Source organism: Malus sylvestris, chromosome 1 (genome assembly GCF_916048215.2).
Source record: "Malus sylvestris chromosome 1, drMalSylv7.2, whole genome shotgun sequence".
Lineage (NCBI taxonomy): Eukaryota > Viridiplantae > Streptophyta > Magnoliopsida > Rosales > Rosaceae > Malus > Malus sylvestris.
In genome coordinates, this window is record NC_062260.1 from 5,416,513 (window position 1) to 5,438,298 (window position 21,786).

A 21,786-nucleotide genomic window follows, 5' to 3' on the forward strand; every position below is an offset into this window, starting at 1 on the left:
ACCATTTAAAAACGTCTCAAAGAGAATATAATGTTATGTAATAGTTACAGGATGCAACCCTGATTTCTGTGTTTATAAGTGCAGGTATGGGTAATCATAGCCAAGGACAGGCTGCACTTCCATCAGCTGTGACAAGTTTCCTTAACGAGAATGGGTCTAACAAGTTGCCATTGGTATTGCTTAGTTTGTTGTGTAAATGATGAAATGTTGTATTGCAGGTATCGTTTTGAGGAGTTGAGTCCAGGTGTAATCACGGTACGGCCCAAGTTCCGTCACAGATGATTGCTTTCTTTGCCCATAATACAAATCAGGCAGTTTCCTTCTTGTTATCGGAATCTCATATTTGCATGATTAGGAGTAAAGATTTAGTTTTGTAAGATCGATAAGCGAGATATTTGTATTAGTAGCCTAACCCATGTGCTAATTTGAAACAGATGGATCTCATTTCTAGATCTAGACTCGTTTAATTGTTGAGAACTAATCGTGAACTTGATTGATTTGCAACCAGTAAGCAACCGCAACATCACTTGGTGTTAAAATGCTTATGTGAGTTTGTGTCTCTAGGGTTTTTCCGGAAGAGAAGTGCTGGATATATTTGAAAGGTTTTTTGGCTCACCATCCTTAAGTGGTGGAGAACATTACCATCATATTAATTGTCGTTGGATGAGCTGGACGTAAATTACTTGCATACATAAATATCATAAGTCATATTCATCCAATCGATGTAATTAAGCCTTTGCCTTGTGGGTTGAAACTCAAGCACAATTCAATTACAAACTTGAACAACTCAATTGCAAACTAGAACGGCTTGATTTCGACCCAAAAAACAAAAAACAAAACAACCTTGAGCTTGAAGTGATGTTTATATGCACGTGCGCATTTAATTCGGCTAAATTACAGACTACAGAGAACGAAATTCAAAATCGAGTGGTGAGCACGTGCATATTTAATTCATTTAAATCATGGAGAAGGGAATTCAAACACGAGGAATTCCAACAGGAATAGAAAGGGTGGAGCACAGCAAGCACTGTCTATCTTTGCAGTCACAAAATTCTCCGACTGACACGTCAGCCAAAGCAATCTCTGAGAGTGGCGCGCGAGCCTCGCAGCCAATGAGAAGCCTCCTTCTTCAAAACACTCATCCGCCTTACTTGCCACGTGTCCTCCCCACCTCCACCCCTTTCCCTCCCTTTTCTTCTTCGTTTTCCTCAGTTGCATCTCCCTTCCTCACTCCCAAACACTCTCCGTCTGTCTGTCTGTCTGTCTTCTTCTGCTTCTCTCTCTCCCGGGCATGAAGATTGGAGATTAGGGTTTTGATCAAATTCCCGATTCCTTCACCTCAATGGCTGCTCGTTCTCTACCGCTGCCGGAACTCACGTTTCTCTCACCACAAACCACTCCTAAACGCCGCCTTTCTATTTCTGGAGTTTCTCTCTCTAAATTCTCTCGTAATGGATACCCAAGGTCTGGTGTTCGATCCCGAATCAGAGCGGTTAAAGAGGAAGGTGTTGTAGTTGAAGAGAGGATCAAGAAAGTCAATGGTGTCGAGTTGGGTGGTAATGGAGCTGCTGCTGCTAGTACTAGCGGTAGCGGTTACGGGTCCAATGGCTCAGTCAACAGCTACTCCAATGGCAGTGCGGGTGTAATTCGAAGTAAGAATGGGGCAGTTAATGGGAGCTTGGTGAAGTTCGTGAGTGGCAATGGAGTGGCAGCGGAAGTGGTGCAAGGAGTTCAAGTGTTGGAGACGAAGGAGGAAGGAAGGAGGAAGAATATTGAGGAAATTGGAAAGGAAGATGCGTGGTTTAAGCAAAGCGGGCTGCCAAAAGTTGAGGTATGATTCCATGATGTTGATTGATTGGATTGTCTTTATGGGAACTGCGTGTTTGTGCTAAGTTATGTTGAGAGTGTGAATCCCACATCGGGGAATTAAAGGCTTACGTAATAGTTTGAAGGCGTGCCTCTCTGCCTATTTCAATTGGTTTAGGGTTGGATGCTCCGAGTCAGCATTTCCGCAGAGTTTGTAACAAAACATTGATTTCGAAAGTAGATGGTAGATGTTGGATTTCAGTTGAATTCCTAATTGGATTGAATGCACAGACAGAAAAATTATTGATCTGCATTTGGATCGGACTAGAATTCTAATTCACATAGAGGTTTATTTTGTAGTGTTTAAGGTTTTGATTCTAGCTTTAATTGTTTTTGTATAACATTCAAGCTGTATCTATTAAAGAAACAGTTGTTTACAGATTGTTCTTAGTAATAGTAATGGTATAGGTAACTCTGAAGCTGGCCAAATTTTATTGGATGAGGAAAGGATGAAAGATGTTTAACAAGTGAAGATGGAAACTGAAAGAAAAATTGTTCATGCAAACCTTAAAAGGGGATCATTGATCATTTTAGAGTTCTTATTCATGCTTTAATGACAAATAGATGCTTCTAGTACTTTATTGCGAACAGTGTCTTGTATCTGGATTCTGGGGGGAGAATCTACTCTATATAGCATTGTGCATTTGAGTTGGCTGTATAATATTGAAATGGCTTCATTTAATAACTTTGTAGGTTGCTTCATTTGAATTTTGAGGTTTATTATGTGCACAAGTATGCCATAGTAATATGGTACTTTTGGTTTTTTCAGGTCTCCGTTGCTCCTGGTGGCCGTTGGAGTAGATTTAAAACTTACTCGACAATCCAGAGGACCTTGGAAATATGGGGATTTGTTCTAAAATTCATCATAAAGGCTTGGTTGGGCAATAAAAAATTCACTTATCGAGGTTAGTCACTTCCTGTAGAATGAAATTTCATGAGTTCTTTGTTTTGGCTTTCCAATTGAGTAATTAACCAAAAATGTAAGAAACATTTCAAACTGGGAAGTCCTTGCAAAGCTCATGAAATAATAATTTTGGAGCCTTATTTCCACTTCCCATGGAAATGCTTTCTAATTTTACAATCTAATAGTATGTTGTCAGTTTTGGAGATAATTAGCACAATTTGAAGTTAACCACAATGTACCTTGTAACTGGTACCAATTTGATATGGTGGTGGAAGACTCTTTGGTTTTGGTACCAGGTACCAATACACAGTACATTGGTACCTGGTACCAATATACAGTACATTTGTGCTGGTACCAATATACATTACATTGGTTCCTGGTACCAGACAATCTATATACATTTCAATAGTTAAGAAGAAATGCTTGGCTTCCATGTCACATGATTTTGAAGACTAGAGTACCGTACATGGTTTAAGTTATGATCTGGATTATAGCTCTGGAATAGTAAATCCTTGTAACATTATTCAAAGTAGGGGGCCTAAAAATGTTATTCAATGGTACAAGTAATAGTCAGTCTTGATTATGTGCAAATGGGAGGTTGAAATTGCTCCATTCCTTTAAGCTTTGGCACAAGTTGTTAATGGGATGCGAATTTTGTTAGTTTTACTGTGGAAGTGAGTGATGCCTCGATTGTTGTATGCATGAACAAAATATCAGGTTTTTATTTTAATTAATTTTTCACGGTAAGGAACCAGGAGTGTTTGTGGGATAAAGTTTGCATTTGGTCATCTTTGTGGTTTCCACTTTCTCTGGATTTTGGGATATACCTTTCTTTCTTATGAAGGCCGATTTGCAGTGTACACCCGAACTCTCTCAGATATAATTTTGTGAAAGTACATAAAGGACAATTATAGAAACTGAGGGTGCTGGTGCCATGGCAGTGTCCATGTCATCTGGGAATTTCCATGGGAAACACCCTCGAGAAAAAGGAAAAAGAAATTGGATGGGGTGCTGCCCAATCAGCCATACAATACTGAGTGAGCTAAAGATGGTGGATCGGCGGAGCAGTTTGGGCATGATAATCACACTGCCTAATAATTCTTTTGGTCTTTCTTATAAATAAATGGTTAATGGGAACTAATCTTCTCGGAATATGTTGAATTTTATTTGTAATCTAGAATTCTTTTGATTAGGCATCCCTCTGTAAGATAGCTACCTGTACTATTTGGTGCTTATATCTAATTTAAAGGAAACAAATGTTCAGGGGGAATGACAGAGGAGAAGAAAACCTTGAGGCGTAAGGCACTTGCCAAGTGGCTTAAGGAGAACATTTTGAGATTAGGTCCAACATTCATTAAAATTGGCCAGCAGTTCTCCACAAGGGTGGACATTCTTGCCCAAGAATATGTTGATCAATTGTCAGAACTTCAGGTTGGAAATTCTTTAATTCAATGTCAACAAGATTGCACATTCCTACTGTATGCTTCTGTTCTTATATCAGACTCCTAAATCTGTAGTTCTTCAAGTTCTTTCCTGTTCAACAATTATTTGTTGGAATTTGAAGCCTTGACTTGTGATGCGTCTTCTGTTTTTGTTTTGTTTATCTTTTTCACTCTTTTGCTATCATGTTTAAAATTTGGCTGTGCAAGAGGCTGGGATTTGTGAGATGACATCCTCTATGCTTATTATATTGTCTGGGTTGTTGTTCCCAGATGTTTTAATCTATTCTCTAACTTATCAAAAATTGAAAAGAAAAATAGAGTTTTTGAGAGGGTAGAAGAAGAAATACATTCTTATTTTCTTCTACTTCATAACTCAAATTTTCTTGTCAACTGAAAAAACCGCATTTTTTTAGTACGGGAATCTAATATTGCTGTATGTTTTAGTACTATACAATGCTGTTAGGGTAGCAGTTGTCTCTGAGCATGCTGAATATGTAAACAGTGATGAAAGATTTGCTTTTTCTTTTAATCATGTAAGTTAGCTTAAGCCTCTGTCATTTATAGACACTTGCTCTGAGCACACCAAACATGCAAAAACATCATGAAATATATGTTTTTTATTAATGAAAAAAAAATTATAAACCTAGCTTAGTGAGCTTAGTGAGCTTTGACTTTTAGTTTTCTTTTCTTCCACTTTCCATACTACACTGTTTATATCCAATCCGCTACTTAATGTAGTGCCAAATTTTGTTTGTCGTATCCTTTCTAAAAAACTATCAGTTACCTATCTATTTTTAATTGGTAATTCCTAAGGCATAACTGAAACACGGTTTAATTTTCAGGATCAAGTTCCTCCTTTCCCATCAGATACAGCTGTTTCTATTGTTGAAGAAGAGCTTGGTGCTCCGGTGGGAGATATCTTTGATCGGTTTGATTATGAACCAATAGCTGCTGCTAGTCTTGGTACTCCTGATTGCATTTGTACAGTTTCTGATAGCAAAATTTGTGCAAAAAAACGAGAAATCAGAAAATGAAACTAGCATAATTGTTTTATTTATTTATTTATTTTTTATTTTTAAAAGTTATAGTCCAGTTTTATAAGAGACAAAATGTAAGAATATGGTATCATCCTTTATGCAGGTCAGGTTCACCGTGCAAGATTGAAGGGACAGGAAGTTGTTGTTAAAGTACAGAGGCCTGGACTCAAGGATCTTTTCAATATTGATCTTAAGAACCTGAGGGTCAGTTTCTCATATTGGCTTACAGTTCTAGATTAGGACTATCAATTTTGGGATTTTTTGTACATGTTCACTTGATGCCTTTCTTGTTGAATGTGAATTCAACTGTATCATTAGATCTCATAACTTTCTCTCTATCCGTTTGGTTGTGTCTTGTGTATTATGTGCTTGTTTTACTATGTTGTACATGAAATACACGTGAAGGTTCCTCTTGATCTTGTGAAGGCAGTGGGAATTCTGATGAACATTGTCATATTGTCATTTTCTTTTCCAGGTAATTGCAGAATATCTTCAAAAAATTGACCCAAAGTCAGATGGTGCGAAGAGGGATTGGGTTGCTATCTATGATGAGTGTGCAAATGTTTTATATGAGGTGTTGAGATCCACTTTCGTTGTTTTAACCATTTTGGCACTAAATAGTGAGCCAAAAGGCACATAAATCTTGTGTTTTTTTTTGGTTTTGTTTAGTGTAGGTAAAGGTCACATTCTCCACAGTGGCTTCTGTTTCCCTCTACATAATACGTTGAACTCTTCATGGAATAAGATGTCATCCATGTTGAGTGTAATGCAAGGATATTGACTTGGATGAGTAAAGGTGTAGGAAGACATGGAGTAATAATTATGAACTCACGTGAGGGAACTTAGGTGATATAGATACAGGAAAAGAGGTCAATAATAGATGGTTCAAAGTCCAACAAAGACAAAGCAAGGCAATTGAATATTGAATTTTTGTTCTTGAAAAGAAACAAATTTTATTGTTCACAGCTTGACAGCATTCTTAAACTTTTTAAATATAGATTTTTTTTTCTTTCTATTACATGGTAAAGATAATAATAGCAGATAGTTTATGCTCATTTGTCACGTGCAAAATATAGAAACAGAAAACTTCAACAGTAAGTTTTCCTGATTGTATTGAATGAATAATTCAGTTACACAGGTGTCAATATATATAGCCTTAGCTGCCTTAGGCTAATTACAAAAGTACCCTCAACTACCTAAACTAATCACAGTTACTAACAAAAACAATTACATTTATCTTTAACAACTATTTAACAGTAACTATATTGGATGACTTATCATTCTCCCTAATACACCCCCTCAAGCTAAAGGAGGAATCAGATAGGATTCCGATTGGAAGCTTGGAACACAAATAAGAGAATCTGCTTTTAGACAAGGATTTGGTGTGAAGATCAGCCACTTGGTCATCACTGCGAACATAGCTGACTTTGATAAGCTTGGCAAGAACCAACTCCCTGATGTAGTGGTAATCAATCTCAACATGCTTAGTTCGAGCATGAAAAATAGGATTAGATGCCAAAGAGATTGCTGAAATATTATCACACCATAGATGAGGCAGTTTAGGTAGAGAGAACTTAAGATCTTTGAGGATTTTGCAGACCCAAGTTAGTTCTGCAGCAGTATGTGCTAAGGAACGATACTCAGCTTCGGTAGAGGAACGAGCAACAGTGCTTTGTTTCTTTGCACTCCAACTGATGAGATTAGAACCAAGAAATACACAATATCCACTAGTAGACCGCCTATCAAATGTGCAGCCAGCCCAGTCAGCATCAGAGAATGCTGAAAGATTAATGGGACCTTTGGTGAACCATAAACCATGAGAGATGGATCCTTTAAGAAACCTGAGAACCCGTTTGGCTGCTTGAAGGTGTTGTTCTCTGGGAGCATGCATAAATTGGCAGATCTGATTAACAGCAAATGCAAGATCTGGGCGAGTCCAAGTGAGATATTGTAAACCACCAACTATAGCGCGGTATTCAGTAGGATTGGATAAGAGAGGTCCGCTATGATCCAGCTTTTGAGAGCCAAGAGGAGTGCAACACGGTTTTGCACCCTCCATATTCGATTTCTTGAGAAGATCAAGTAAGTACTTGGTCTGATGTAAAAAGATTCCTTTTGTGGATCTGTGGACTTCCAACCCCAAGAAATAGTGTAAAGGACCAAGATCCTTCACTGGAAACTGAGTACTAAGCTGTTGGATAAACTGTTGGCAAAGCTGAGAGTTGGGTCCGGTGACTAGGATGTCATCCACATAAACGAGGACAATGACCAACTGAGGTCCATTAAGAACAAACAAAGAAGCATCAGATTGAGATTGATGAAAGCCAAGTGTTCGAAGAGCTTGAAACAGTTTTTCAAACCAAGCTCGAGGGGCTTGTTTGAGGCCATATAAGGATTTCTTCAACTTGCAGACAAAGTGTGGAGAGGTAGGAGCAATAAAACCAGGAGGTTGTTGCATATAAACATCCTCCTTTAAATCACCATGAAGAAACGCATTGCTTATGTCTAATTGGTTTAAAAACCAATTATCTTGGACAGCAAGTGTAAGAAGAATTCGAATTGTGACGGGCTTAGCAACAGGACTGAAGGTTTCTTGGAAATCAACTCCTTCTTGCTGGTGAAATCCCTTTGCCACCAAGCGGGCTTTGTATCTGTCAATGGTTCCATCAGGATTTTTCTTGATCCGAAACACCCATTTACAACCAACAACATTCTGAGATGGATGAGATGGAACAAGAGACCAAGTGCCTGTGTTTATTAAGGCATTATATTCATCCTGCATTGCTGCTCTCCAGTGAGAATGCTTTGAGGCTTGCAAGTAAGTACTAGGAACAAAATCAAGATCAACCGGAAGTGGGTGTTTGGTTGCTGCATAAGCTCTAGACATGTGAAGACCAGCCTTAGATCTGGTAATCATAGGATGTGTATTCCGAGAAATAGGTGGTGGCCTTGACTGTAGTGGTGCAAGAGAGGAGTCATTGAGAGAGACAGAACTGGAGGAACTGAGAGAATGATCCACGGACTGAGTACAGGAAGAAGGCTCTGTGGAAGATGGGATCTGAGTAATAGGTTGAGGTACAGAAGGACACTGTGGTTCTGAAGAGTTATTGGCTGGAGGAGAAGGAGAGACATGTTTGCTGAAATGAAGATCCAAGGATGGTGAAAAATCAGAAGATGAAGTTTCTGAAGTGAAACTGTTGAGTGGCAGTGATTTAAAGGGATAAGTTGTTTCATCAAAGACAACATGTCTTGATATGTAGATCCGAGTGGTGAGAGGATCAAGGCATCTATAGCCTTTATGTTGAAGACTATAGCCCAAAAACACACAACTTTTGCTCTTAGCATCCAATTTGCTGGGAGTGTAAGGTTTAAGCCATGGATAACATTGACAACCAAAGACTTTCAGTTTAGAGTAATCTGGAGGTTGATTGAAGAGAAGTTCCCAAGGTGACTTTGTAAGACCAGAAATAGGAAGTCTGTTAATAAGGTAAATTGCAGTGGAGAAAGCTTCAACCCAAAAAATCTGAGGAACATGAGAAGCAACAAGTAATGTGCGAGCTGTCTCAACAAGATGTCTGTGCTTTCTCTCTGCACAGCCATTTTGTTCAGGCGTATGAGGACAACTGAACTGATGTAATATACCATGTGCACGAAGAAATGAAGCAAGAGAATGACTAGTAAATTCACCCCCTGAATCTGAACGCAGAATCTTGATTTTATTTCCACTGAAGTTTTCTACATAGGTTTTGAAAGTAACAAACGTAGAAAATACATCGGATTTAGACTTCAATGGAAAAAACCAACTGTATTTGCTAAAATCATCAACAAACAGTAGGTAATACTTGAAGCCACTAGTAGATGTAACAGTAGGTCCCCACAGATCACAATGCAGAAGCTGGAGACTCTGAGTTGTTGATGAAGAAGACACTGCAAAAGGAAGCTTGTGATTTTTAGCAAGCGCACAATCTGAGCAGAAAAAATCAACAGTCTTCTGGCCTTGCAGTGGAAGATTATTAGTGGATATAACTCTTCTAAAAATTGAGGAGGAAGGATGGCCGAGGCGCTTGTGCCATACAGGGACAGGTGCTTGAATGCTGAGAAAAGCTGAAGGTGAAGTGGGAGAACTGGTGGAACTGTGAAGAGGATAGAAACCATCCTTAACAGGGCCTTGCAAAAGCATCTTCCCCGAAATGCGATCCTTGACAGTGGATCCATAAGGGTCAAGAGTCAATGAACAGTTATTATCCTTAAGAAACTGATAAGCAGATAAGAGATTATGTTTTATGAAAGGAACATGTAAAACATTTCTCAGCTTAAAGGAAGTATAAGGAGTGTGCAGAGATGAAGAACCAATATGATGAATAGATAGTCCTTTACCATCTCCAATGTATACTTTGTCTTCTCCAGTGTAAGGAGTAGGAGAAGAGATGTTAGCTACATCATTAGTGATGTGAGAAGTAGCTCCAGAGTCAATCAACCAAGGCTGAGAGGGTTTTGCTGAATGATGCACACACATAGCAGCAAGTTTGGCTGGAGGAATTCTACCACAGATATCCAGATTCATTCGATCAAAACAATCAAGTGCCTCATGACTGGTAGATCCACAAATCTGACAAGTGACTTTAAAATTGGAAGGACCTTGATAATTGTGAAAGCCTTGATAATTGCGATTGCCACGATTGTTGATGAAATTACCCCTATTATTGTTATGAAAGGTGCGATTGCTGCGATTTGAGGAGAAATTACCTCTAAATGTCTTACCACGATTTGAGTTAAATCGAGAAGCAGGATGAAATGATTGATTTTTAGCAGCAAAGGCAGATGGAGTAGGAAGCAGGGGAGGCTGAGATTGCACTGAGAATGCTTGAAAGGGCTCAGAGGATGAAAGAACAGCCTTGCGACGGGTCATAGACAACTCTTTGGTGAGTAAGAGACCATGGAGTTCATCAAGGGATGTAGAAGAGAGCCGCAGCATGATGGAGTCAATAAAGGACTCGAATTCATCAGGTAATCCATGTAGAGTGGCAGCAATTAGGTCACGATCAGACACTGAAGCACCAGCAGCTTGCAAGGAATCAGCAATTTCCTTGATTTGTTGAAGATACGCAGAAATGGACTGAGAACCTTTCTGAATCGATTGAAGTCTGGACCTTAATTGATGAATGTGAGCTTCCGAAACTCCACCAAAACGCTGTTCAAGCTTTACCCAGAGCTCACGAGAAGAAGAAACTCCAACCGTGAACGGAATGATCTCTTCGGACAGGGTAGAATTAAGCCAAATCAAAAGATTTTGATCTTTTTCATACCAATCCTCAAAGGCAGGGTTCATCGAGCGATCAGGCAAGAATGGCGAAGGACAAACCTCAGTGCCGTCAATAATACTAAGAAGCTTGTATCGCCTGAAAATTGGAGCAAACAGTGCTCGCCATGGCAGATAGTTGGAACTTTTCAGCTTGATCGGCACCATACTGCCAATGTTGTGAATCGTCAGAGAGGTATACGAATTCAGAGGACTCGGATTGGAAGAGGAATTAGGGTTTTGAACCGAAGGAGAGATGACCGGAGAAGACGATCCAGTCGGTTGCGACGCAGATTGAGCAGCCATAGCTTGCAGAAAACAAGATTCAAGAGAGATCGAGAACAAAAAGTGAAGAATCAGAGAGAAGAAAGCAAGAATCGATCAAGACACGATCGAGATGACGTGCGGAAGAGAAGGTCGGTGCTGTAAAGCAGAATGGCTCGATACCATATAGAAACAGAAAACTTCAACAGTAAGTTTTCCTGATTGTATTGAATGAATAATTCAGTTACACAGGTGTCAATATATATAGCCTTAGCTGCCTTAGGCTAATTACAAAAGTACCCTCAACTACCTAAACTAATCACAGTTACTAACAAAAACAATTACATTTATCTTTAACAACTATTTAACAGTAACTATATTGGATGACTTATCATTCTCCCTAATACAAAATTCTGTGTTTAGTAAATTGTTGATAACTTATTTTCAAAACATTTTAATCTTAAAAACTGCCTTCTTAAAGACATTGTGTTTGTTCCTATTCAGTAAATGATAGCTAATAATTATAAAGTTTTCCAGGAGATTGATTATACCAAGGAAGCTGCTAACGCTGAGCTATTTGCCAGTAACTTCAAAAACATGGATTATGTCAAAGTCCCAACAATAATATGGGAATACACTACACCACAGGTTTTAAGCTTTCACCGCTAAAGATTTTTGATCCTCTAGATGTTATTATGCTTATTAAATCCAACTACCGATAATATAATTATCAGGTTCTGACAATGGAGTATGTCCCGGGGATCAAGATAAACAAGATACAAGCTATAGATCAATTGGGCCTTGATCGGCAAAGGTCAGTACAGTTTCCTGTCTCTTATATTCTGGGTAAAATCTTGTTAACTTGTGACCTCTTCTTATCTCTCCTGTTGCTTCTAATATCAATTTGAATTTCCTCAGGCTGGGTCGATATGCTGTTGAATCGTACTTGGAACAAATTCTGTCTCATGGGTTTTTTCATGCTGATCCTGTGAGTTTTTGTTGTTTAATTCAATTTTGGTTCTAAAGCATGATTTGGATGTCAAAACATAGAAAACTGGGAAAACCTCAGAAGTATGGGTGTGGTATGAGAAAATACCTACTCCTCATTCATGGTCATCAAATTTAACAATATGGCCTCTTGTTTTTTAGTTCTCTTATACGTCATGTCTGTGAAATTCTGTAGTTTAAGAGGCAATTTTTGAAACTATTGCTTCAGATGGCAAGAAATTTGCATAATTGCAGAAAGAAAATTGTCCTGCTCAGATGCATAAGCAATCGCTCATGGCTGTCAGATTGGGACTTCTACTGATTTATGTGCTCTACCCTTTCAAAGTTTTAGGGATCAATATATCTGTTGCACTTGCACATAAGAAAGCTGTAGTCTTCATGTTTCTTGATTACACATTTCGGGATTCCTGTCATTTAATACCCGCTGCCAATGTGTAACCACAATTTTCTTTTACTCTTAATGCAGCATCCTGGCAATATTGCTGTGGATGATGTCAATGGTGGAAGGTTGATTTTTTATGATTTTGGAATGATGGGAAGGTAAATCCTTGATTGTGTTTGCTAATCTACAATCTACCAACCACCACTCTCCAAGTTTTAATTTATTTTAATATGTATCTCAATATTTATACCTTACAGTATCAGCCCAAACATTAGAGAAGGTTTGCTGGAAACCTTTTACGGAGTTTATGAGAAGGATCCAGATAAGGTTTTTTCATCTTTTCCCCGCATTTTGGTTTACTAAGTACGGTTCATTATACCTTGGTGGTCAGGCAATCAGAATTACAGTTGGCTTACATTAATTATACTATGGTTCGAATGTCTGGTTATGATCTTCAAGTGACGGAAACTATTTTAACTGGTGCAGGTCCTTCAGGCAATGGTTCAGATGGGTGTTCTTGTGCCTACTGGAGATATGACAGCTGTCAGACGAACAGCACTATTTTTTCTTAACAGGTGCTTCTGATAGAGAAGAATTAGCATGATTCCATTGTTCATTCCTTAATTAATTTGTTGAGTCGTTCTTTCTTTTTCTGTACAAAATTTAAATTCACTATTATTGAGGAATTTCAGAGCTACTTGGGGTATAATGCCTCCGTAGTAAATTAGAATTATATCCACATGTCTGCTATATGTAACTTGCTAGATAAGGCACTATATCAGCTATGGTTACGAATGGAGTTATTTATACCAGTTCGAATGTAAGGAAGTATTTATAATGGTTTGAATGCAGTTATTTGTATAGTTGTCAATTGTTTTACGAGCTGGGGTATAATTTACATTGACTGACAGCCTGCTCTCCTTGTTTTTGCAAGCAAGGTCTTAACCTAAACATACTGTGTTTACTTTGATTAGTAATTCCGTAATTTAAACTCTATATCTTGAGTTCTTTTCTAATGCTCAAATTTTGCAGTTTTGAAGAGCGACTTGCTGCACAGAGAAAGGAGAAAGAATTGGCGACAGCAGAGCTTGGGTTTAAAAAGCCATTGAGCAAGGAGGAAAAGATAATGAAAAAGAAAGAAAGGCTTGCTGCAATTGGTAATTTACCTTGTTTAAATCTTGTGTCTATGTTAGGGTTCTATACCCTACATAGTTTTGGTCTTAACAACTCAATATTTAATGGAAGAGTTGGAGGCTGAGCTTTCTTAGTTAGCCAGACCTATGTCAGGTATTAGAATTTAAGTCAAGTCCTGTGAAAATTTGATGCTAAATTAGTAAATTTAAAGCCATGTTTTGTGGGATAGAATGGAAATGAATTGTACTCCTTTACAGTCTCTAGCTTCTTGTTTAATTTAGTGAATAAGAACCAGTGAGCTTTTTCATTGCTACATTCATACTGGAGCCAGTTTATGCCATGCCAAGTTTAGACAGGATTAACTGAAAATTAAAAGACTTCGCAGTCCACAGAGATGTATAAGTTAGTAGGTAGCGTTACTCTCGTACTTGAATTTGGTTTACAGTTGAACAAGTAATCAATGAACACCAGGTCCAGTAATCATATGTCAAATATTTTCTAATCTGGTTAAACATGTTCCTTATTATCATGTATTCTATATTGTCTAAATAATATTTTGGGGTTTTCCTTGTGGCTACCTTACTGATATGAAACTTGGAATTATTCTTTTGGGTCTTTGGTTTAAGCTCAGCCACCTGAGCTACTTAAATTTGATGTCTAATTAGGGGTCTTTTAAATTAAACATGCTTATGCACCAAGTTTGATTATGCTAAATTTTCCAATTTAAATGATGTAAAATTTGAGTCTGGGCTCCAACTGTAATTAAGGGTACCAAGTTTCTGTCCAGTAGCTGGATTTCCAGGATTTGTTCGTTGTGAATAGTGGCTTGCATTCTTCCACTAAGCATTGATGTTTGATACTGAGTACCTTGCATTCTTTTAACAGGGGAAGATTTATTAGCCATTGCAGCAGACCAACCCTTCAGATTTCCTGCGACATTCACATTTGTTGTCAGAGCATTTTCAGGTACCGTAATAGAAACACGGTGGACATATTTTTGTTGGAAATATGTTTTCATTTTACTTTGTTTATGTAATGTGTTTATATGTACTTACAGTCTTGCACACAGAGATATATATTTATAGGGGGCGGATCTGTGGCACCACCCTTTTTACACAATTTTTTTACACACGTTTTTGTGGGGCCTACTCCGTAATGTATTTAACAATCCGAACTGTCTATCTTTTAGTAGACATGATATTTGACGGAGAACCTAAAAGATAGATAATTCGGATTGCTAAAATACATTAGAAGTGGCCCCACAAAAACGTGTCAAAGTTGTGCAAAAACGTGCCCCATATTTATATGTTTATATCGTCCTAAAAGGACTTCTTTGTTTTCTGTCTTTTCAGTATTGGATGGCATTGGAAAGGGTCTTGATCCTCGATTTGACATTACTGAGATAGCCAAACCGTGAGTTTAGTTTAGCTTTAAAACCATCCCAAAGTTGTTCCATAAATACCTTCAAAGATTTGGTAACTGTTCCTTCCCTTTATTTCTGACAAGGCTTGGACACTCTGCCTTGTAGCTATGCACTGGAATTGCTAAAATTTCGTGAAGCTGGAGTTGAAGTCATTATAAAGGCAAACTCTTGACCATCTATATTAAATTTCATATTGTACAATCTTTCTAATACAAACGCTATTCTTACACTAAACTTATAAATGTTCCAGGACCTAAGAAATAGGTGGGACAGGCAGTCGCGTGCATTCTATAACTTATTTAGACAGGCTGACAGAGTTGAAAAGCTTGCTGAAATTATCCAAAGATTGGTACCAACTGATTTTTTTATTTGTGTGCTAAATATGAATACTTTGAATATCTTGTTATGATTTTCTCAGTTGTGGATGTCCCTTGTTTATTTATAGGAGCAAGGTGATCTGAAGCTTAGAGTTCGGACTTTGGAATCTGAGAGGGCATTCCAGCGGGTTGCAACTGTCCAAAAGACTGTAGGAAATGTGAGTTGAGCTTACTCATGATCTAGTGGCATATACATCATACATCTATGTTGGAATTTGTTTTGATGTATCATATCCTGACAAGAGAACTCTGATTTGAATTTTCTTTTCTTTATTAGGTTCCATTAGATATATACAAAATATACTTTGTTAAAGCCTTGCTGAGCTTTGGCTCTATCCTACTCACGTCTGCAACCATGGAAGGAGTTTATTTTAATGATTTATACACATTTTCTCATACGTGTATGACACTGACATTATCTCTTCCTCGTCAACAGTGGGGGTAACATATCTGGATATCAAATGAACCAGTTTTCACTGTAACATTATTGAATGACTTTCAAAAAAGTTCTTACAGAACAAAAAAATAAAAAGGCAGAAGACCCACATTGACAGTTTGGGAAAAAGAGAAAAGAGGTTTCGATTACTTTTCTGAGTCATCTTACTAGGTGCACGTGCACAGTTCCGTATCTCTCTTGTCTGCTAAAGCTTATATGAAAAATATCATATTGTACTGATGTATTATTTACAGCTTAACTAGTTGAACGTCTCTCTTGTCTGCTAAATCTTATAATGGCATGATGTCTACTTGGATTGATCTTTACTTTGACTAACTTGCAGGCAGTTGCTGCTGGAAGCCTAATAAATCTCGCAACAATCTTGTATATTAATTCCATTCGAGTAAGCTATCAAGTTTACTTTTGGTATCTATGGCGTTGTGTGGACTCCCTGTTGTCTGATTTTATTCAGAGCTCAATTCTGATGGTACTTATTTATTTTCAGGTTCCTGCCATTGCAGCATATGTCTTTTGCGCATTTTTCAGTCTTCAGGTTCTCATTGGCCTCATAAAGGTGAAAAAGTTTGATGAGCGGGAGAGGTTGATAACAGGAACTGCTTAAACAATTGGTGAGTGAAACGTGTTCTATTAATGTAATCTCTCTTTTTTGGTTCTTCATCCTTGAGATAGAGAAACAAGGTTTCAAATGCAAATAGAGCCCAAGCTTCCATAAAGGGATGCTCCAAAATGCGGTTTCTGCTCATGTAGATAAGTTTATTGATAAGTGATATCATATTATTACTTTTCTTATGCTCATTGTTTTATGTCTTCGTGTTTGTAATGGATGGAAAAGTTTGGCAACGTGTTGAATGACTTATATTGTCAAACCTTGTCTGGGATGATTACTTGATCAAACCCACCAACATTTGTCTCTTATATTGTTAATGAATCTTATTGGGAGCAGCCTCTCCATAAATGGGGGTAAGGCTAGCCGACATTCACCTCTCCCAGACCCTGCGTAAAGCGGGAGCCTTGTGCACTGGGTACGACCTTTTTTTATTGTTAACGAATCTTACCACATCACTAACAGGAAAACGATATGATCCATATGATATAGATGGGTCTTAGAGAAACCAAATGGGTGAGTACGGCAACCCGTTAATTGTTAGAAATTCTTTGTAGTCAGTCTGTTAATGTCTGTTAACGTACAAGAATACCTTATGTGATTGCTATTTGCAACTACAAGTACACTTATTGTTTGCTCTTTCTTATAAACATATTATGTTGCATTTTTCAAGGGGAGGGAGATCCAGCGCACATCATTTTACAGGTCAACCTTCTGATTCTTGAAGAGAATTAGGATTGATCGTGGGAATACAGACTACACCCCGGTTCTTCCAGAAACAATATGATCTGAACTTCCATCTCACAGGTTTGTTTAGAATGGATGTGTAGAAGCTGAACACGGGGGCTTATTCATCCAAATTTTATTAAGAGTTAGATTTGTACCTGTGTTAGTGTTAGGTTAGGTTCGCTGTGTCCCAAAATTACGTTCCTAAATGTGGTTATATTGAAGGCGTGTCGTCATTTTTCGGGTCAAGGACTGTATAAGGCAGCTTGCTTGTTGTAGTCCTAACAAAGTGTAATTTGTAACAATCTTTTAGCTTAAGAGCCTGACATTGTCTCCCATAAAAAATTGGCCTGGTGGGATCAGGGATGTGCATAATTCTTGTATAATGTTGTATCGGACAGATTTTGTTTCGAATAAATTAAAGTTGGCCAAAGTGTGATATAAAGTTTATTTAACAAGTTTTCTATTTTAAATCAGTTGCATTTGTAAAACTTACAAGTTTGTTGCTTGCCTTTTGGCTTTCAGCAACAAAATAGACACTAATGGTGGTGTACTATTTGCACATATGGTAATCATCCACCGCACTGGTGATATTGGTTGCAAGAGTGTCGTAAACAATTTACATGACAAGGGTACATCTATGTGGACAAAACTTACGACTTTCCTTCATAGGCACAAATGTTACTATATCCATGTACCTGTGCTACTAATAGTGTTGTACTCGTGCCATATTGGTCGTTGTCGTGCTCCTTTTTCTTTGTGGTTAATTGTCTTCACAAGCTGACAGAGCTGCTGACAAGGATCCTTGTCACTGTGATCCATCCATCCAGCCCAGCGGGGTTGCTTTGCTTTTCCCTGTTTTTAATTATTGTAAGTTAGGGTTTTGATTTTGTGATTCAAAATCCCATCGCAAGTCAATCTGGCATCATCATTCTTTGCTGGAATATATTGTTCACATTTTAGCTGAGATAGCAAATATTCTCTCATTCTGCTGCCAACCAACCTCGCCCTCCATAGGTAATGAAAGAAAATATCACTCTTGTCCAACACTCTATCGTTTCATTAACTTCTCGATAGGAAGTAGTGCATAATGACTTTATTGGAGTGCTAATAATAGCTTGCTTTTTTAACCGTCCAAATTATAGTCATGGCTCTTATAGTTTGAGTGAAGTTTCACTTTGACAGCAAAATTAAAGAAAATCTCCATTCTCAAACTACAACTTATAGGCCATTTGATAACCATTTTATTTTTAGTTTTTGTTCACTTTTTGTAATTTAAAAACTTGTTCGTGTTGTAGGCCTATTTTACTGAGGAATTATAGAGATAGGGTGCGGCAGCAATAAAGAGAAGGAAGAGAGAATTTGGTGATTTTGTGGTGTGATTTCTCACCCTCTCGTGCGTTATTTATAGTGCTTACTGCTTAGGGAGAGAGAATCTTACTCCCCAAGGAATACAATTACAATAATCTACTAGGATTTATACAATCACATTCCTAACTAATTTAAGATTGCAACCCACCCCCTTGAGTGTGTAAATTCAAACAAATGTCGCATCAAATCTTCAGCGATGAAGAAGTGGTTGATGAAGTTGTCGGCACAATGAGTGAATGCTAATCTCAAAACAAACGAACCTTGCTATGGTAAAACCTAGGCTAGGATAAAACCCATAATCTAAGGAGAAAAGTGACAAGATGCATTAAGTAAAAAACTAAACGCCTTCAGGATGCTAGTAAAACGCGCACAAGGGTATGACTATCACAGGGATAGGTGCCTCATCAAAACCTCGTTAGGTAGTGAAATATCAAAGAGAAAAAAGCTCCTATCGTAGGAAAAAGAATACAAGGTCAAGATAGCTTACTACTGGGTACTCCCTTTCAGTTTGACAAAACTTCCAAATGAGAACCAAATAAGATAATTTACACATACCAATTCCTTTGGCATGCTTCTAGAAGACAGACTTTGGCAATGATTTCGTGAGAAGGCCGACAAGATTGTCTTGTGAACAGATTTGCTCGACTTCAATCATCTAATGCTTTTGTTGTTGATGTGAAAAGAATAATTTTGGTGCAATTTGTTGTTTCCTTTGATGTATTTGTTCTTGATCTGGTCGATACATGCGGCGTTCTCTTCATAAATCGTTATAGAGATGTCAATGACGGAAGAAAGTTTGCTAGTACTTTGAATATACTTAATAATAGCTCTCATGCAGAAGCATTCATGAGTAGCTTTGTGTAGGGCAAGAATTTAGCATGGTTCAAAGAAGTCGCAACTAAGGTCTACTTGGTTAACCTTTAAGATATTAAGGTGCCTCCAACGGTAATGACATAAACCGTTTGAGAGCGTGCCTTGTGTGGGTTAAATAAACAACTTGAATCAACATAACCAACAAGGCGAGAATCAACTCAAGAACCAAAGGGTGCAACAACTCCAATCGAGGACGCATAGGGATAGAATAAGTCCAAATCCGTAGTACCTTTGAGGTAACAAAGATGTCTTTAACAACAATCCAGTGTCTACGTGTAGGCACTCTTACCAAAAGATTAACATCGAAGGAGATGCCCAGTCTAGTGCACTGAGCTAAGTACAATAAAGCACCAATTGCACTTAGGTATGGAACTTCAGGCTACAAAATGTATTTCTCATCATCTTTAAGACAAATGATCTCGTTTTGCATCTAGCGTACAAACAACCATAGGAGTCTTAAAAGTTTCGATTTATCCTAAACACCTTTTAGGTGTAGTTCGATTGATGAACCAGACTACCATCCGAACAACGCTCAAGCTCCAACCATGACAATTTCACAAATCGGGAATGTGACTTCTTAATAAACATGCATGGGCATAATTCATTATTCACATATCCCTTACTAATCAAATACTCACTCAGACGGTTATACCATATATGCCTGGATTGTTTCAATCTGTAAAGTGAATGCCTCAATCTAATCAAGAGGGAGTTTTGTGGTTTAACACTGTATGATCCAATCAATGTAAGTCCTTCAGGAACTTTCATATAGATTTTTGTATCAAGATCCCTATAGAGATATGCTGTTACCACATCCATAAGCTGCATATTCAGTTTTTCAAAAACTACTAAACTGATGAGCTAGCGGAACGTTGTAACATTCATTACGTAGGAATGTCTTCGTAATCAATCCTAGAGCGTTGAGAGAAGCCTAACGTCATAAGGCGTGCCTTATATCACATTATTTCATTCTTCTTATTACGTTTCCCAATGAAAACTCACTTGTAGCCAATAGGCTTCACATGTAAAGGTGTAAGAACTACGAGTCCAAACAATATACGTTTTGCAAGTGAATCAAGTTTGACCCGAATTTCTTGTTTCCAGCTTGACCAATCAGTTCTACGTCCACATTCATCAATGAAACTCGGGTTCAATATCATCTCTCATCATGATATCAGTAGCTACTATGTATGCAAATGCATCGCTTACTATAATCTCATTTTGATTCCAAACCTCATCCAAACTAGTATAGTAGACGAAATTATCACAATTCTTGGGAGCAGATTCATCACATCAAGGATGCTTCCGTAATCTAGAATAACATCATGCATTGGAATTGTTGAGTACGCGATGGTCGGATTCAAACTAGTTTCACTAGCTTGTTTCGTGGGCTTCTTCTTATGGGATTGTGAATCATTTAGACCAACAGGTCTGCCACGCTTCATGATATGAGTAGATGATTGGCTAGCCGCCAATGTACCGGGCCGAACAGCATGTGCGGCCAAACATCCTTCAGAAGTAGCTCGTCCTTCGGGGGTGATGTTTCAACATATGTTAGGTACATTTATCCTAGCAAGCACATTTGTAGTAGGTATATGTGATCTCGTCGCTTTCGCTAGTTTAGTAAAAGCAACCGCCATGCTTTGAGCAACACTTTGTAGATCTAAAATACGTTGCACTTCAGTTTTAGATTGTGTAGTGCGAGATCTAAATGAGACATAGGGGGACTAATCCAACTATTCGTGGCATTCTTCAAGAATGTTAATGTTCTTATCACCCCTATAACGACATGAAGATTGTCTCATCAAAGTGAAAATCCACAAAACATGTGTTAAAGAGATCGCATGTCAAGGGCTCTAAATAACGAATAATTGATGGTGAATCTTAAACGACATTAGATTCCCATTCTTCTTTGAGGATTCATTTTGGTACGTAGTGGCGGTGCTATAGGCACATAAATTGCGCCACCTAAACATGCGTAATTGCAAGAAGTTAGGCTTGTACCAGTAACCAATTTTAATGATGAAAAAGATTGGGTGGTGGTGGACTTCAAGCGGACCAAGTTGCATGTACAATTGCATGGCCCTAAGTAGAGATTGGAAACTTGGTGCGCATGACCAAGGTCTGAAGGATCAATTAAAGATGCTTAATGAATGCTTCTGCTAGGCCATTTTGGGTGTGAACATAGGGAACATGATGTTCAACTTCAATCCCAACTAACTTGTAATAATTGTTGAAAGTCTGCGACGTAAACTCTCCAGCATTATCCAATCGAATCGACCTAGTCGGATAATCAAGGTGGTGAGCTCTAAACTTAATAATTTATGATAGGAGTTTTGCAAATACAACATTGCATGTGAACAGTAGGAAAACATTTGACAAACGTGTCGATGCATCAACCAACACCATAAACTATTTAAATAGTCAGAATGGTGGTTAAATAGGTCCACAAGTATCCCATTAAATCCTTTTAAGAAACTTCGGGGGTCACGAGTAATCTTTGTATTTGAGGGTTGAGTTAACAATTGTTCCAAAGTAATCAATTGCTCTGGAACTCGAACTCCTAGCAGGCCACATGGTGGGCCTCCATGGCTTATATGGTTGTAGTAAACAATCCAT

General features: G+C 38.1%; 1 protein-coding gene across 2 annotated transcripts; it reads left to right on the forward strand.

The window, feature by feature from the left end:
- Positions 1 to 1,027: 1,027 nt before the first annotated feature.
- On the forward strand, positions 1,028 to 17,356 carry LOC126620841 (protein ACTIVITY OF BC1 COMPLEX KINASE 8, chloroplastic-like). Of its 2 annotated transcripts, XR_007622686.1 has the most exons (22): positions 1,028 to 1,831; positions 2,636 to 2,771; positions 4,035 to 4,201; positions 5,055 to 5,175; positions 5,353 to 5,453; positions 5,725 to 5,823; positions 11,350 to 11,460; positions 11,547 to 11,626; positions 11,731 to 11,800; positions 12,287 to 12,360; positions 12,460 to 12,529; positions 12,689 to 12,777; positions 13,235 to 13,359; positions 14,222 to 14,302; positions 14,689 to 14,749; positions 14,865 to 14,919; positions 15,010 to 15,108; positions 15,205 to 15,294; positions 15,916 to 15,975; positions 16,078 to 16,201; positions 16,663 to 16,713; positions 16,871 to 17,356. XR_007622686.1 is itself a non-coding variant. In XM_050289178.1 (21 exons), exons 1-20 carry the CDS (start codon positions 1,343 to 1,345, stop codon positions 16,192 to 16,194), a joined length of 2,295 nt encoding a protein of 764 aa, XP_050145135.1. In that variant the 5' UTR covers positions 1,029 to 1,342; the 3' UTR covers positions 16,195 to 16,201; positions 16,871 to 17,356. The 2 variants fall into 2 exon arrangements, 1 of the variants encoding a protein (XP_050145135.1); XM_050289178.1 differs by lacking the exon at positions 16,663 to 16,713 and having other exon boundaries at positions 1,029 to 1,831.
- Positions 17,357 to 21,786: the final 4,430 nt, after the last annotated feature.

Excerpts from the sequence above, each read along its gene's own strand:
- LOC126620841 (XM_050289178.1), top strand. The coding sequence starts at position 1,343 with ATGGCTGCTCGTTCTCTACCGCTGCCGGAACTCACGTTTCTCTCACCA. Across the intron at positions 2,772-4,034 it reads TAAAAAATTCACTTATCGAG|GGGGAATGACAGAGGAGAAG; the intron begins GTTAGTCACTTC and ends ACAAATGTTCAG. Across the intron at positions 14,920-15,009 it reads GAGTTGAAGTCATTATAAAG|GACCTAAGAAATAGGTGGGA; the intron begins GCAAACTCTTGA and ends TAAATGTTCCAG.